Source organism: Branchiostoma belcheri, unplaced genomic scaffold (genome assembly GCF_001625305.1).
Source record: "Branchiostoma belcheri isolate BF01 breed outbred unplaced genomic scaffold, Haploidv18h27 scaffold53, whole genome shotgun sequence".
Lineage (NCBI taxonomy): Eukaryota > Metazoa > Chordata > Leptocardii > Amphioxiformes > Branchiostomatidae > Branchiostoma > Branchiostoma belcheri.
The window spans coordinates 178,376-195,657 of record NW_017804165.1 but is presented as its reverse complement, the minus strand read 5'-3'; the positions used below and the strand labels follow the sequence as shown (position 1 = coordinate 195,657).

The following is a 17,282-nucleotide window of genomic DNA, read 5'->3' as shown; positions in this document are numbered from 1 at the left end:
ACCAACCAACCAACCAACCAACCAACCAACCCACCAACCAACCAACCAACCCACCAACCAACCAACCCACCAACCCAAACCAACCAACCAACCAACTAACCAGTGAATCCTACACTACCCTACCCAACCCAACCCAACCAACCCATATTCGATATTGACTAACTTCTTTTTACAAAAGGACATGTAATGAAAGTGAGGGCCCGTTGAAAATGTTATCATTCTGGGAAACCACCTGGTGACCAGAAGTCTTTCCTTCTACTTATTTTCTTTCCAAGTACATGTATATTCTTTCATTTATTTCTGAGAAACTGGCTGCCTTGACCAGAAACCTGTTTGTTGGTTTTTCCTTTGTTTGATGCCTTTACAGTGGAGAGGTGGGGAGGTCTTCCCACTATCTGACGTCTTTAGGTCGTTATTTATAACGAAAATCATGAACTGCTACCACATGAGTCAACACTAACTAGTCCTCAGGTGACAGAGAAGTCTGGAGTTACCTGGCAATAAATGTTCACAAAGACAGAGAAAGTGGCTCAGTTTTCTTTTTGGACAGTGTTCTTGTCAATTCTCTGTACTTGCCTACAGTTCCTGAGAGGTGTTCTGCTTGGCCTTGGTCAATTTTCAAGACTATCTAGGCTATTTAAGAACCAGTAGTAGTGACTGATGTTATACTTGTGACAAATTCTCAGAAGAAGATGAAATAACAGTTGTCAGATTTCTTGTTATTCACATTTTAACATGTGGTAACTTTCTATTAAAAGAAAAGTTTATGTGTGTTAGGGGTTCGATGGCTTGGCACTGGATAGCCTAGACTTAAGAATAGTTGGATATACATGTGTGTATATGCATGTAGCTCTGCTATTTTGTGGAACCACAAGTTGGGAGTGGTAGGCTGGAGTGGTGAGGGGACTGGGAACAGTGGTTGCTTTGGCAGTTGGGCATGTGGAATGGCTGTGTAATGTTAAAAGTAAATAGAGGTCACTCATAATGACTCTAGTCTGCTGGTGTTAAAAGACTGAGCAAACCGGTGCATGATTGTCTGACAGATTGGTCCACTATTGTCAGCCCTGCGCAGGGCTCGAAACAACACCGGTACTGTTCTTACAACAGGTAATAGTGGAGTAGATGCCATTGCACTTATTTTTATGTGCTTAACAATGTATTTATACTTACGTATATGTACTTACATTGGGGGAAATAGACTGCGGTGTAACAAGGCATTTTCTTTTGAAAAAAAATTGTAATATCGCAGAAAGGGCAAATCACTTTTAAGAAGCATCAAGTCATTGTATGAGATAATTTGTCAGGGATGAATTAGCACAAAGCCACCTTGTATATGTTAATTCATGAGACAACACACCTGGTCTGTATTTCCTTTTCGTACCTTGTATTCAAGAAACCAAGAGCTGTGATATTTTTATGGGACAAACGTAGTAGTTATAACGAGAGGTTTTGAGCCCGTTTCGAAGCTCCGCTAACTGCACAATGAGGTTTTCCAGCCTTCTAAATGCCATGCAAACATGGTTGTGATTGTTTGATGATTGAGGGGAAAATGGCCCTGAAGGCGGGAGGTGTTTTGCCTGGAGAAATATTTACCTACTTGAGAGGCGTGCTACCAGATTGTACAAATAGATGTCTGGAAAAAACTAGGTACCAAATCCTGAAGGCTGTGTTTTCTTCTCCTTTCGACAAAGGGATAGCCAAGGGACCAGCCGTTTGTGATGTGACAGAAATAGCTCTAATACAAAATAGATAAACTTCATAAAGCATGTAGAAGGCCATTTATGTTCAACATGCAACCTGTGGAAATTGTTATAACTGTTAGAGTATAAAGTGCTGTTAAATTGCAAAGCAGTTGCTGAACCCAAGTTTGTACTGGGGGATGGAACAAAAAGGATTGGGGGGGGGGGTGCTGAAATTTTAGGTACAAACTCTGCTAAGGAATCCCATATCCAATACAATATTGGTGCTAGGAAAACAGTATTTTTTAAGTAATTTTATATCTTTTTTTGTCAGTGTCCTGTTGCAGATTAGTTTGCAAAATGTGTCAGACAAATGTGTCAGATGTGTCTTAATTTTTTTGTATCAGTTTATTCACATTGTTGATATGATTCAGTAGTGTTTGTTATAGGATGAACAACTCAGTTTCCTGGATTTATCTGATTTTCGTAACTTATTGATCCATGGGCATTGAAGTTGTGTAATTACAGTGTATGATATATAGATATTTTTTTAAGTATTTATTGCATTAATTGTTGACAAGATATCTTTCTTAACACTAAAGTCATTTTTCTCTTTCTTCCCCCATGATGTGGCCCATTGCTGCTTCCCCTCTGCTGAAATCGGCATCTTGACTTGATGACTGATGCCTGCACTACGGATGCATGAAAATTCACAGGTATGTCCCATTCAAGTAAAAATCGTAATATCATACAGTGATCATATTGTTCTATCAAAATTAGCTTTTGAAAAAAAAAAGTAACTCTCAATTGTGTGCAAGTATCAGTACCATGCATCATATTTGTCCCTCGTTTATTCGTTTGGTACAGATATCAAAATAAAGTTCTTGATCATATCAAGTAGAATTAGTGCTGACTTGGCCAGATGAGAAGGTTAACCTTTACATTCTCACCAGTGTGCCCATGGCAACTTGTTGCATTGAGGCTGAGAAGTAGATTTAAAGATTATGTCCAACATAGTTGCTGACTGTACCGGTAACATGTGGCATTGTTCCCTCCCTGTAAGTGTAAGTTTTGCATTTTTTATAACACTGGACCTAAAGAAATGGTATGCAGTGTATGTATGTTCGTGTGCTGATATCGGTAAGGTTGGACAGTTTACGATTTTGAGCAGTTATCTTTTACCATAAGTGGCTTCCCCAAATGCAGGATACTCCCTGCTATGAGCCGCTAAGGTTGACTTCACTCCCAAATCTAATGCATTAAACATATTTTAAACTAACTAATTAAGTTTGCCCAGTCTCAAGTATTCAATGATAGTTGGTAAGATGTGATGGACAGAGAGTCAGGATGGTATGGACTCTTGACTAGACCAATAGACCAATACTAGCTAGACTAAAAGAAACTTCTACATATATATGAAGTGGACTCCATTTGTGTGGGAGGAAGGTATGCAGAAGTAACAACCTTGACCCACATCACCACTCAAACGTTACCTTAACTTAACAGTATGGTTCTATTTGTGCCATATTACCTGAAGTCTGGAGTTAACAATACAAGTTGGTAGGTTCTCCATTGGGCATTGAAGAAGTATTTCTTTAATGTGCAGCATTTTGTCTAAAAGATGTCTTCTCTTTTTTACTTGTTAAAGTGACTTGTAAGATTCGATAGTACAAGAAAAGAATAAAAGGAAAAGAAAGCAGACCTTTTACATTGAAATGAAAAAAAAAACCTGTCTATATAGTATTGGTAGATGATTTTATGGATTATTTTAACGAAGTGTCACAAATTAGATTTTCAGCTTCCCTGAAGAAAGAAAAATTCCACTTGAAGACTTTTGTATCTGGAACATGTCAAATGTAGTCTTCTTTTTCAATCCTAGTGTGAGCAGGGCAATGTCCTTCATGGTGACAGCTCTAAAAGCCCCACCTTAATGAAACAAATTCATGGCAGCGAGCTAACAATAAAGACAATTCATGGGGGATGGAGCCTGGAGAATTGTGGAATTTTGATTAGAAGTTGTTGCTGGCAAGTTTTCATGGATAATTCATCCATAAAGGAACAGTGTTCCCGAAGTGCAGGTGGACACTGTTAAAAAGGACACTGTCTGATATGTAGATTTATAGGTATAATATTGTACATCCTGGACAGCCTGAAAAATTTTGTTCAACATAGAAATCATTCCCTGATGTTGAAGAATTTGATCATAATTTGTACACAGTTTTTTGAGAAAAAAAATGAAATGGTTTGCCAAATGAGCAGCACCTGTCTCCAACCATTTTCAATCCTTTCTTTCCCAAAGACAGAATCCTTCTGCTTTTTCGCACAGAGGTGCAAAGTGTCCCGGTAATCTCTCTAAGTGTTTTTGTCACTTTGAGTTTATAAACCGGAGTCCATTCACACTTTTGCCAATCAGAAGCATTTACCAGTTGGTAATTTTCACACCTTCTCTAAATGGAATGATTAAATATAACAAGCCAAATGGCTTCATGTACATAGGCCTATGCCTGATCTCTTTTGCTAGCAATTATGTTATGGTCACAGCTATTTCAGTGTATTGAACTAAAACTCTGAAGAGAGAATTCTTTAATAAGTTCACATGCAGGTTGTAAAGGCTGAGAGAACCTTTGTCACACATGTTGCCTAACTCATTGGCCTCATGATGTCTTTTATCCCACCTGGAAGAATACTCTCGAAATCTTACCATTATGAAAGTCCTTGTTTATGCTTATAGTTACATGTATAAGTGAAAATATTGATATGTTGTTGGAAATGTGGCTTTCACCTGTATTATTTCAATAGCTTTCCCTATGACTCTGGCATAGTCAGTTTTTTACTTTCAGATAGTGACTGTGCCCTCTTTGCATGTGTGTGGATGGATGAGTAGCCACTGATGTAGGTTCACTATCTTCCTGATACAGACCATGCCAGGTTTAGTCCCAGAGTTGAATAAACTATAGTACAAGTCCTGCAAATCCCGGGAAAATAGAACGGACATGGCAAAGATCTCAAGTTCGACGAAAGCTTCAGAGGGAATATTGTGAAGAATGCAGGGGAATATTTGCACAAGACTCCGCCGGCTTAGCTGGAAAATTTGCTCTATTATTGGTTCAAGTCGGAGGACTTAGGCAGGTAAAGTCCCCGCAGCTCAGGGCCACAGCCTCCACTGTTTTAAGAAACGCGGGACAATATTGGTGCGAGGAATTTTCCCAGCTTTGGGGAGAGGTCCCTCCATTACCAGTGCAAGGTGGGAGATTTAGGGGATAAGGCCGCAGCAGTGTCCCTGCTGTGAAACTGATGAGGTCAAATCCCGATGAATTCCTCCAGGTTAGGACTTCTTTTACCAGGGCCTGAGATGTGAAGAGTGTTGCCATGGTTTCAATATGGTAGATTTATTGGACCAGAGGACTGATGAGCCTGTTCCCATAAGGTGACTGGTAAATTTGTTATGGGGTCTTCAGTAAAATGGGTGATATCAAAGGGCATTGCATTGGTAGGGAAAAATTGCCAATTGCCAACATTTCGATTGGATCCAGTAGCTTTACAAATTGCGCCAACTGGTATTTCTAAGGGATGCTTTGCATAAAGACCTGAAAGTTTTGCTCCTCAATTGATTTTATTTTATTTTATTTATTTGCACACACAATGGAACAATAAAAGCAAACTTCACAAAACAAAACAATATCCTTGCAGTGCTCATTTTCTAAGGAAGAAGTAGTGACAGCAGGTTGATTTTGTCTTTCCTTAGATAACTAAGTTTTAGGAGCGGAACTACAAACTTTGGCAAAGAACTTTGACAGAAGATCCACCATCCCAGTAAGCCATAAGGTCTGGTTTCAGCGGTACAGTCCTCTTCCCTGGCTGCCAACTTCAGTTGTCCAGTTGGCATTGCTTTGAAGAGCAGTAATTAGTACATTAGCATCCTTCCCACCAGGGAGGTGGGAGCTTCTGCCTGCCATGATTTACACGCTACTCCATCACTTATCCCCTGCCAGGACTTCCATGTACACTTCTTGTCATTTTTCCTCAATATCTATCGATTTGTCAGCTGATGGATGGGGAAATGAACAGGCCTGAAAGTCAGTTACTCCCCCGAGATCGCCGCCACACGCACATGTGACTCACAAGTTGGAGTGACATCCAATGCTAGATGAGTTTCTGGTTGGGTGAGTTTATTAGCATGATGAAGAAAATGCAGATGACGTCTCACATCATGCACAGATTCTAATACTATAATAGCCCTTCCTCTGTGACAACTGTAAAATGTATTGTCCATGTTTTGCTGTCCACACCTGCTTCAGGGTAAGATGGTGTATGAAATGAAAAATCTCAAAATCAAATGAAAAGTTAGCGCAAGACTTGATTGAAGCTTTTGTGTCTTTGAAAGTAAGATAGCATGTCAGTTTAATGATAAATTTTAGAAATGCAGACAGATCTAATTGTAACAGCAACAGAATGCTCTTGGATCAGTCATTTCAATTTAATTCAATATTCAAAAATATGTCTAACATGTTTATTGTTGTTTAGTTGTTAATTTGCAATCACAATTTGGACTGGAATTCACAACTAACCATTTTTTTCATCATGTTGTAATAACATAAAACATAACACAAAAGCAAACAACTTTTTTTTATATCATGTCGTTCCAGCTGAGCCCTTGTGTTAGTCTGTTTCAGCCTCTTCTATGAGTGACTAATAGATAGTGACTGCCTAACAAAGGCCCCCCACCTCTCCCCCATCTGCTGCCTTTTGAAAAAAAAGTTGTTCTGAACAAAAGAAAGTACAACGGTACCTTGCCATGACATGCTAATCAGGTATAGCGGCATAATGGAACAAATTTTCCGCTATTTTAAAAGATAATAAATACCAGATTTTTGCATTAGAAAGCAAACAAAATCAATTTCATATTGGAAATTTGCAACCCATTGTCTAAGTCAGCGATGCTGTTCTTTATTTTAGCAGAATTTGTTTGAATCATTACCACTTTCAAGGCAAAGTGTGCAGGTGCAAAATTCTAGTTGTTACAAAAGCTGAAAAGAAACAAAGTTCATCAAATTACAGGGACTTGTAACATGTGCATTCAAGTGTTCTACAACAGTAACTAGTGTGATATTTTTGGAAGAATAAAACTTGGATATTTGTTGATTGTCACATTTCAAGCAGGTGAAGGACCACTCGAGATATTTCTATACCATTCTACGGTATCACTTAGCGTGGGCGAGTATTCACATACTTCAGGCAACAGACTGAACAGTACCTGGCAGTGGAAGGCAATTAAGTCTCTAAGAATAATGCTGACTGTGCATTATACCGCTGCCAAGGTAAAGGTTATATAAGATGTTAGGAATTTGTTAGAGCTCACTCTCAGGTGTTTAAGAGCTGCACATGTACTAAGACGTGATATTGTCCAGGTGCAGAAAAGATTAGGTTGCCTTGAAATATGTTGATAGTGTGTTGGAACACCTGAGAAAAGACTTTGGAGGTAGTCAATACAAATGTACTAAGTGGTGTGTGCTAGCTGTTTGAAAATATGCCTGAAAGTCAAAGCTAATCTGCGGTACATAATATGTAGCTTCCTTAATTGTCACATATCATTGCGCTGAGTGTGCTGGCATAAGTTTAATTAATGCGGTTTGCTGTATACTATGTAGTACAGACTGTACGTACATTCTTTATGCTTGAAGGTAAAATTTATTGTTTATCTTTATCTATGTGTATGTACATTAGTATTTATGCTCATATAAGGGAGGGGATATACCAAAGGACAGAGTCCCCTGTATGTAAAAGTTCTCTTTATAGTAGAGGATAATCTTGTTCTTGCACTTCATCTACTGGAGAAAGACTATTTGTTGGTAACCTGTGGTAATGCCAATGTTTACCCAAGTACTCCAGCCAACCACTTTGAACCTACACCATTTCGCATTTTTAGTAAGTTACGTAGTGGTAGATCAAACAAATCTGATCAAACAGGTTTCCTGGAACTAGTCGATAAACTGTAAAAGCCTTTCGTACTTGAAAGACAAGGCAGGTGCAGGTGAAGTTCACTTATCAAAGTTTTGATTGCCGCACATTAAATTGCAGTAATCAAAAGAAATGATACCACTCAAAAACATTTTGTTTATACTTTGAAAGGCAGTAAGGGAGTCACGTTGGTCTTGCGTAGTCTTCAGTCGGCAGCAGCCCTTTCGCGCTGTCACGCGGACAATTGAGAGGTGCTTAGTACCGACAAATCAGCTCCTCTGCAGGCCTGTGTATGAATGTAGCCACCTGAGCCTGCCCACGCCATTGTAATAGTCCTAATTGTATTTTCCCTGCGGGGCTATAAGGGAAGGTATAAAGCAGAGCCGCTGCACAGCGACATGTGGATAATGCAGTGAGGGAGACAGGCAGTACGGCGCTGGCTTTAGCTGCTTAGCAGGGATATTTGTTAGACCTGTAGACATCGGCTTCTGCAGTGCACACAGGTCTCTCCTCAGCAGCAGCATGCAGTGTCTGTACCATACCCCACCTGTGTACCAGGTTAGTAGTCCGTTTGCTCTTTACTGTGTAGTATCTATCAGAACTGGAGCAGGGGTCTCTGACATGTCAGACCAGTACAGTGGTTAATGTGCCTTACAATCCGCCCTGGGCACTTCCGATGAGATGTTCAGTCTTTGATGGTGAAGAAAGATTTTCTTCATCTACGTGTTATAGATGTGTCCTGCCTTCTATCTGTCCTGTTGAATAGGACAAATGTGTGCCGTGTTTCGTGTGTGTCCGCCAGGTTGTGTCCTTGTTCTCTCATCCCCCTGATTGGTAAAGAAATCGAGGCTGGATGAAGATAATTATGGGCTTTCTTTGTGCAAGTGGTGTGGAGTGGCATCGCACCAGTATTGTTGTAATTACACGGATGGCTAGCAAAGACCATTTTATACACCGAGTACTTGTGAACACATCCTGTCTTATCACATCAGCCAGGACTGTAATTGTAACAAATGTGGTGATTTCAGCTCAGCGTCTTTGATGTTCTGGTATTGTTTTGGCTTCCAAGGTATCTACATGAACATTGCTGTCATGATAACAATATTTGACTCATTATTTGATTAATTCTCTTTCTTGAGGCAAATTGCATCTGAATGGGGTGACACTAAAAAACAGCTAAAACATCTGCTGGTACTCTTTCTTTCTTTCATTCTGTTGTAAACCTGCCTGGATTTTGTTGATAATGCTGGTAGGTTTTTATGCAAATTTTATGCAACAAGCAGCAAATTTGATAAAGGCGGATTACTTAATTAGCTACAGAATTTTTATCTATCTAAAATGTTCTTTTTATTTTCCTACTATGGATGTAATCATGATATCAAGGAATACAGTCATAATTCACTGTTAAATCTAGGTTACGGTCTCCTGTTAGATTAGATGTTAGCCTGATGTTAAAAATTGTGCTGTTGAACATTACCCTCATCCTTCTATACCAGACAGTGACCAAGACATGTCTTTTAACTCAGTCTTCGGTGTACTGTTTTTAAAATAGCTAGAAATCGAAAAGACGTTCCATATTGTAAGTAACATCTCCCCTTTATTGTGTTGCTCTTATAATATGGTCTAATATGATGATGGCACAGGTCTTGCTTGTTAATGTAACAGGAATGTGTGATGCCTGTAAGAGCTGGTTTAATTCGGGTTTATATAGATTAAATGAGCCGGAGGTGCTTTATCGCAGAAAGACATTTTCTGACTGTACAACTTCATGTTGTACCTGTAATTTTATTTCTGGAAGCCGAGGTTTGAAACGTTCTTGTGGTTGGAGGGGTGCATATTCCCCTTGTTGTGAAACTCGGTACCCCCATGATGTGTTGAGCTTTTCTTTCGAGGTTGGCCGTCTTTGTGGTGTACATGTCACTGGAGGATAGACCACAAAAGCCTTTTCGGCGGGAACTCTTCAGGCCATTGTAGCACTTCCTTTCACGACGATAGAATCGTGCGCGCGGTTCTGTTGGGAGATGTGTCGTTTCTTTTCGAACCATGATTAATTTCTATCTGTTGGTAGACTGGTCTTCTTTCTTATCGGGTTGTGTTGTGACTTTGTACCATTGTTGTTCTGTATAGTAATAGTAATAACTGATCAGTAGAAAACTGCTCCATTCAACAAAACAAATTTTACTGGGTCTTCCTCTGTCTTGTAGACAAAGTTGCACACAAAGTAAAGTTAAACTCTTTACTTTTAGCTCGAAAATTCATTCATCAACAGTTCTAAAATGTAGGGAATATTGACTGCTGATATTAGAAAATCATGGAAGCACTACAGGCGAGAAGCATATCTATGAAACAACAGCATTCTGTACTACCAGTGAAGTGAGGTGCCAGCGACAAGAAGTAGTAAAACTGTTTTCTATGATATAGACAAGGTCTGTCCACTGTCCAGTTAATATGTTGTGTCCAAGCTTGTTTTGTCAATGTCCATTTGACAAAAGGCTTGCCGCCACTTTCTTGGCTTTGTGTCTGGTACAGTGGCAGTCTTTTGTGTGCAACTGTCGCATGTAGGGGGACCTAGCCCTGATTGTAAACTTACGGATCAGTGGTGGGGTTATTTTCACCTGTGATATTCGATTGCCAGAATCTGGATAAAATTTCCCGTCACCCAGGCGACGTTTTATTGGGGAAGCGCGATGGGGGAACTCGATCGTCTCCTCCCAAGGGGTTGTGTAAACTTTATCTTAGTGCCAAAATGGCGTGGAAAAAATAAAAGAACAGCCTTTTACAACCAAATTCAATAAATGGGGGATGGGGGAATGCAGGCTGTTTGCACAAACTGTGCCCTTAGAAAAGCAGGTCGGAAACCAACACCCCCAATTGGGCTAGGGTTACCCCCCTCACCCATTCAAAACCACCCTGGCTTGCTTTTAGCTGTCTTTGCCCTCTTTGTGTAATCTGATTGAAATGTTACTGTAGCGATCCCGCCACTCCTTGCTTTCTACCCCCTTTATTTGTCTCCCATTAAGTCCACAAACAAGAATTTCTTAATATGCATCCCGATACAAAGCCTAACATGGGGAGCAGGTGAGGAGTTGTTTGGATATCAGTGCAGCGGGAGAAATCGTAGAAGTTTGCAGCGACTGTTGGCATTGTGCGGCGGGAAAACTAGCACTGCTCGCCGCCATAGGGATCCATAGCCCTCCAGCTTTGTAGCCGCATTGTGTTGGAACGTCTCGCAGCAAGAAATAATAGGTTAGTACAAGCATAACATGCAATTTTGTTATTATTGCCTGACCCCAGCGCCGGCGGAATAATGGAAGAAAATAGGCGGTAAATCGGCAAATAACGGTTAGTTGGGCGGCTTTTTATTGTGGCATGAAATGTGATGTTTTGGGGAGAAATCGTGCTGGGTGTCGGCATGTTTCTCGATGTTTAAGTGTAATCTGGATCCCTCAACCGATGATACCTGAACCACAGAGCAGGTAGGAAAACTTGTAACTGCCCAGTGGACATGTTACCGTTTCTTTGAGCTGGACAAAGCCGGGCGAGGTAGGATAGCAAAGCCGGACAGGGAAGTACGGCGTGGCGGGGTGAAACGTCGGGTAGGGGCGTGTTTCTATAACAGTTAATCTTACCAAGTTGATTACCCGACAACAGCTTTAGCCACAGAAGACATGGTTTGTATTCATGAATGGTAGAAATGACAACTTCTTTGTTGAACTTGTGAAATGGTAATTAATGTGGACTTAGAAAAAGTTGGTACATAACTTGTGGATCTTGAGCGTTCATTGTATGAAGTACCAATAGTAGTGATGTAAGAATGAGTACTGTAAGGACCATCTGAACATGTTCAAAGTGTTAAAATGATTCTGTCAATAATATTAACATTCTTTAGCTTGCCCTTTTCTTTTTTACAAGTTCGCTGGGGTATATGAAAAATGCAAAATCTTCTGGACATGACAGTTGGTATTTCAGAGGTGAGGCGTTTGGTTACCACAGTGTGGTAGGTAGGCAGGCCATGTGATGGGAGTGCATACAGGTCTCTGTTGGGAGAAAACAGCAAGTTGCCTTGTAGTCAACACGGCCTCAATTTGTTATCAAATCTTAGGTGTCCCAGGTCTATGTTTATTTCTAGCAGGAAAATAAACAGGTTTTCTAGAAAATACAAGCGAGATTGTATGGTGGGTGGAGAGTGCGTGGTGGGTGGTGGCGGATCAGAAGTCACACTGGCTGGATGAATATTGTAATATGGTCTTACTCTTCACTCAAAGGTAGTATTAGACCTGAAGCACAGGTGGAATATAGGTAGCTATTTTAAGTCTTAGATTTTTCTTTCAAATTTCAATTAAACATGCTAGCATCAAAGTAGATCTGCAGGAAGGTACCGTGGTGCATTCAAACTCAGAATCTGCAGGGCAGTTCAGAGGCACAGCCCAGAAATGATTAGAATGGAAAGGATTTTCATTGCTGGTGATTGTCAAGGGCCAGAACAACATGTTGAAACAAACGGGAATGAAGAATGACTGTCATTATTATGGCTGTTTGTGGCTAATGCTTTTGAGAGTATTGCCTTCTGTGGTTTAATAACCATGGTTTGTCTTTGACAGCTGAACTTATTGACAACTGCTACATAGGACAATGTCCAGGTGATACAACTTGAGGGGGAAAAAAGCAATTATACTGTATTCATCAGTATGATAGAGGACCATTTTATTTGCAAAGAACAAGATAGTGTTTTGTTTGAAAGTCTTATCAGTGTGCTTGTTGTCAGCAGTAGCCTGTTAGTTATTCCAGTTCCTGGCCAGGCCAACTCCTTTAATGGGAAGTGCTTCTGGGTTCTGAAAGAACCACCTTCAGGAAGAGGGGCACAGAAAGTATGCCCAGAAAGTGTGCCCAGAGAATTTCGGCATGTTTGCTGCCACTTAATCATATTGCCATATGTAGGAGCGAGGGTAAATATTTGAAGGACAAGGTGAAACGGCCTTTGGAGAATACTGTAAGTCTATAACAGTGTAATAAGCAGCGACAGCCAGTCAACTGTAATTCTGTGCCTTATTTCTCATTATGTCCTATTAAAAAAAATTAGAATTTGGCTTTCACCATAAATGAAAGGTGTGGTGTCTACATGTACATCTACATGCAGGTCTTACATGAAAATAGAGAATTTGACATTGATTTAGAAAGCAAAGGAAGTGAGTAACCAGGCATTTTGTATTGCTTTTGACTTAAAGTGATAAAAGGTTCATTTTCTTTAGGAAATTTGAATAGCCATAATTATATGTATGATTAATGACATCAGGAATTATAATGGTAGCTAGCACAGTTAGTAGCACAGTGGGATATGGTTAGTTTACCTAGCACAGTGAGGTGTTGTCACACAGTAGCCTGTGCTGGTTTACCCAGTAGCTGAGGAGTTTGTAGTGGGGCTAACCAAACTTTGGGCCTGTTTGTCTGGGGCCTCAAGGTGGACTGAAGAGTGTTTGCTGTCTAACTCCAGAGGCAAGGGCCGATTTCTTTCTTGTGGCTTCACTTCAGATTTGGACATGACCTGGATATTTGCATGCATAAAGCGCAGGTTGAAGCTATAAATGCCAAAGTTGAAGATCTTAGATGCGAATAGTTCCCAGTGAATCGTGGCGTAAACTCTGCAAAAAGCTCATACAAGCTACTCTGTGACAATGTCATTTGGGGTAACCTAAGCTAATTTTATTATTTGGGTTATGTGGCAAAATATGATAAACAAACTTGGGTAGTTGAGGTACTGTACATGTATGAATGATATACATGATTACTTTTAGTATTTTTTTTGTGTACTTCTTATCTATACTGCTGGCTCAGAAGTAATCTCATGTTTTCTGAAATTGGAATTTTTTGGTCCTAGTTTATCATGCTGAATCCCTGTAGATCAGATGGGTTTATAAAGATAAGCACTTCAGTCTGCTGTTTGTTTATCTGTGTTTGGTCCATTAAGAAACTGCCCACCAGAAAGAGCCAAGAGGAAGTGCACTGGGCTTGGATCTGGTACTGTGATTGAAACCAAAAATACTGCCTAACTGTACTTGGTAGAATAATGTAAAGATGGCCCAAGGCATAGCACCTGATATTTCTAGAAATTTGATATTTCTTTTGACATTGTCTTCTACTCCAAATTCTGTCAGAGTCTTGTTTGGAAGAATATACTTATCAAGTACATCTACTTAAACCATTTATTGACTGGCTGGGACCATGAAACAAAATAAGGTACTAGTATTATCCAAGGAAGAGCACCGATGTCCCTAACTACATTCCTGTCTGGTACATAATGTAGCACTGGTGTTTTAATCCAAACCTACTCATCTCGGTACCTCCCTATGTTTGATTTGGTTTCCCACGCTGGGTGGTTGGAAGGCGTGGGATTCCATCTCTGCCGTTCTGGTAGCGGAGTCTGCTGTTCCTGCTTCTCCACCGCCACGTTTCCCAAGGGGAGTTCTGATGTGTGAAAGCCGCGACTTCCCCCAAACCCAGACGATGTTATTGAAATTGTTCCATTTCCTAGATTGAAAGTGGCCATGCCAGTATTCTCAGGAGTGGGCCTTAAGCCACCCACATTGAAAAGCCCTTATTAACGACAATATCTGTCCAGATTCAAGCCTTAAGGGAAATTCTCCATGTGCCAAGCCGGGAAATACTGTGCATATCTGAAATATTACTTCTTTGTTGAATTGGATGTAATTTCTGTAATGGACCGAAGGGCTATTTTGACTGTGATGGAAACAGTACTCTATTATATTGTCATAAAAGTGAATTTTTTTTCCTTTTTCAGATTGCTAATATTCATCAGTACAAAAGAAAATGATGCAGAATTTCAAAGGATAATAACTGATAGATTTAGGAATATTATGCATTCTTCTGAGGCAAAGAATAGTATTATTGATGTTCTAAAGAAAAAAATGATGTTCCCTTGATTCTCATTTTGAATCACAGGTCATTTTCTGATATCAGAAGCAACATTGTAGTTGGATGTTATTAGTAGTATTAAATCATGTTTTGCAAACCATAAATTCTCTTCCTAGAAATACATAATTTATATAAATGGTCAGATGATGCAAGTCACACTCACAGTCTTTGGAATAAATGGGAATTTGACCATTCTTTTGAACGCTTGCAGCAAAGTCAGTCAGTCTTTAAAAAAAAAACAAAGGGCTCCTGCCCAAAGAAGTCATACGTCATGAGTTGACAGGCCAAATGTGCTCCCAGCTACTGGTTAATTCACAGTAATTACTGTGCTTTCCGTGGTTTGACTCACTGATAACAAACAAAGCAAGAATGTCATGTTTGTTAAAACACTCCCTTTCAAATTTTGACATGATGAATAAATAATGGACATAACCATCGGTTTAACAATGTATCAGTTGGGAGTTTACATGAATGTCAAATGAATTAATAATCATATGTGCCATGGTCTTGTGAGAAAAATTTGCAGAGCCTACTTCCGGATTTAATCTAGCCTGGGGCTGAAAAGCCTTTGCAACAAACAGCATCTGATGCTTTGTTGTGATGCTAGTTGGACAAGAGTTTGCTAAGGGAAAGCATCTGTTATATTTGCCGAAATAACACATTAGAAAGCTTGCATTTTAACACTGTTGGACATTGCATGATATAAACATATACAGTTTTCATGCAGCTTTTGAATTAGAAAAATGTGTATTTAGTGTGACCACAGATACATTTGTGAAAGCTGAAATACATGCAAGTAATGTCTGATTGTGGTCATTCACATCAAATTGTAGTACAGTGGAGTTTAGATGAAATAATGCATTTTTAGGATATATATTTTGGATGACAGAGTTTTCAGCAATGACTACCTCAGTTGTATGTGATTAGTACTAGGAAGTCAGAAAGTCACCAAACAGCACAAAAGGCAGGTCCTGACTAATAGGTATGAGTTGATCAAATCACGGCCCTTTGACTGGGCAGGGGAGCCCACTGGACGAGGCACATTTGGACCCTTATGTCACAGATTTTCGGTCCTTCACTGTGTCAAATGTACTGGAAAAATCATTTACATTCTGAAGTGGGAGCAACGTGCATTCCACTTGGCTGGAGAGGTGGGTAATCCACAATGGGAACTTCTACAACCAGTTGCAAAAGGTTTCGTCTGCAGTTGCCAAGAACTGTTGCTACTGCTGCACGGTGGAATGCTCTAATATAAGAGACATGCACAAACATTGATGGTGTATAAGTCTACACTGTGTTTGCCTGTAAGTTGTATTTCAGGGCTCGAAAGACTTTTTTTCAGGCTCGTGCAGAATTGCATGTTGGCAGAAGTTTTAGGTGCAATTAGAAAATTTTTGTGCAAAATGATGTTTAGTCTGTTTTACTGTGTGTTAACCTTCTTAGCCTGAAATAGCATATAGAAGATTATATATGTATAAAAAATTAAAAATGAAAAGCCTTATTTATTTGAAACAAGAAAAAAATATCAAAAGAAACTTCAGAGATACACAGTGCAAACATGATATATCAGTATTTTTTAGTTGCAAAATATTCAAAATATTTTTTACATGCAAATCTTGAAAATCATGTTGATTTTGCACATTGCACCTGGGTATTTGGAGCCCTGTATTTCCATGCATGTTGACCTGTTTGATCTGGGAGCAAGCCCTGCACACTTCTGGCCTCTTGAATGGAGTGTGTAACTCAGGAGCCCTCCACTATTCTCATGCAGGAATAACACTAACCAATACTTGAGATATCTCCAATATATTACTCACAATTGGCTTATGTCCGGCTGTTGGACTGCCAGTTTTCAGGCTCTTAATTTTCTTGATCTCACAGCATATTAGAAAAGCCACGTCATCTGTAACGTTCAGTACTACATGATAGATTTAAAGATACCAGTGATTGTTCATGTTGAAGAAAGGATGCCGTATATAGCCCTTGTTTACTAACCCACCCTGCATTATTTACTATAAGCTGATTAGTTATTAATGAGGTATAACCGGAAGATGATTAGGCAGTGTTCATGTTCGAAAGAGGGGTGTCGGTAGAGAAGCAAAGTTTTCACAAACACTCACTAGTGCTCATATCATTGTCAGAGTATTTTGGTTTTAACTTTTAAGGCTTGTACAAATACCAAGTAGCCTTCTTTTGAAGTTCTGTCTAGCTCTGCTCAGCTCAAAAGTTAGTTATATGGCACCAAATGCTGTCTATGTATGTCTGAGGTCTAACCTCTCCAACAAGCAAACAAACCACAGTCCCTACTGCTAGCACTTGTACATTGCCTGAATGAAATTATTTGAATAACAATTCTTGCTCATGTTAATTACTCTCATGTTGTTAGTACAAAAATTAACATTTCCATAGGCAGTTCTGTTCATAGTAGTGGTTAATGACCCATTTCACACTCCTGGAGCCTACAGGTATCTTCTAGCTTTGTTCATATTGCCAGAGTCAATGTTGAAGGAAATGTCAACGTGATTTATTTGGTCCTTTGTGAGACCGGAGTGTTGTTCCTCTCATCAGTAGGTTTATGGGTTTATTATGGTGTGTTTGTGGTTCACAAGTACCCACCGGCACTGATAAGAAAAGTTTGTTTGAGATAAGTCAGGATGTATTGGCTTTTGGATAGAAAGAAGGGCCTAGATACCGGTTCTGATAACCTGAGGTGCG

General features: G+C 39.7%; 1 protein-coding gene across 23 annotated transcripts in view; it reads left to right on the top strand.

Moving 5' to 3' along the window:
• The window catches only part of LOC109480899 (eyes absent homolog 1-like), a 120,042-nt gene that overhangs the window by 38,847 nt on the left and 63,913 nt on the right, over nt 1–17,282 (top strand). For 2 of the 23 annotated variants that reach the window (XM_019783262.1, XM_019783261.1), the window contains exon 1: nt 10,642–10,883. The exons of 18 other annotated variants lie outside the window; for them this stretch is intronic. Coding sequence is in view for 2 of the 5 variants with exons in the window: in XM_019783246.1 (XP_019638805.1) it covers nt 8,160–8,195 (36 nt within the window). In the remaining 3 variants the exon portion in view is untranslated. Of the gene's footprint in view, nt 1–8,042; nt 8,196–10,641; nt 10,884–17,282 lie in introns of those variants that run through there. 3 more of the 23 variants (XM_019783246.1, XM_019783253.1, XM_019783260.1) reach the window with 3 other exon arrangements.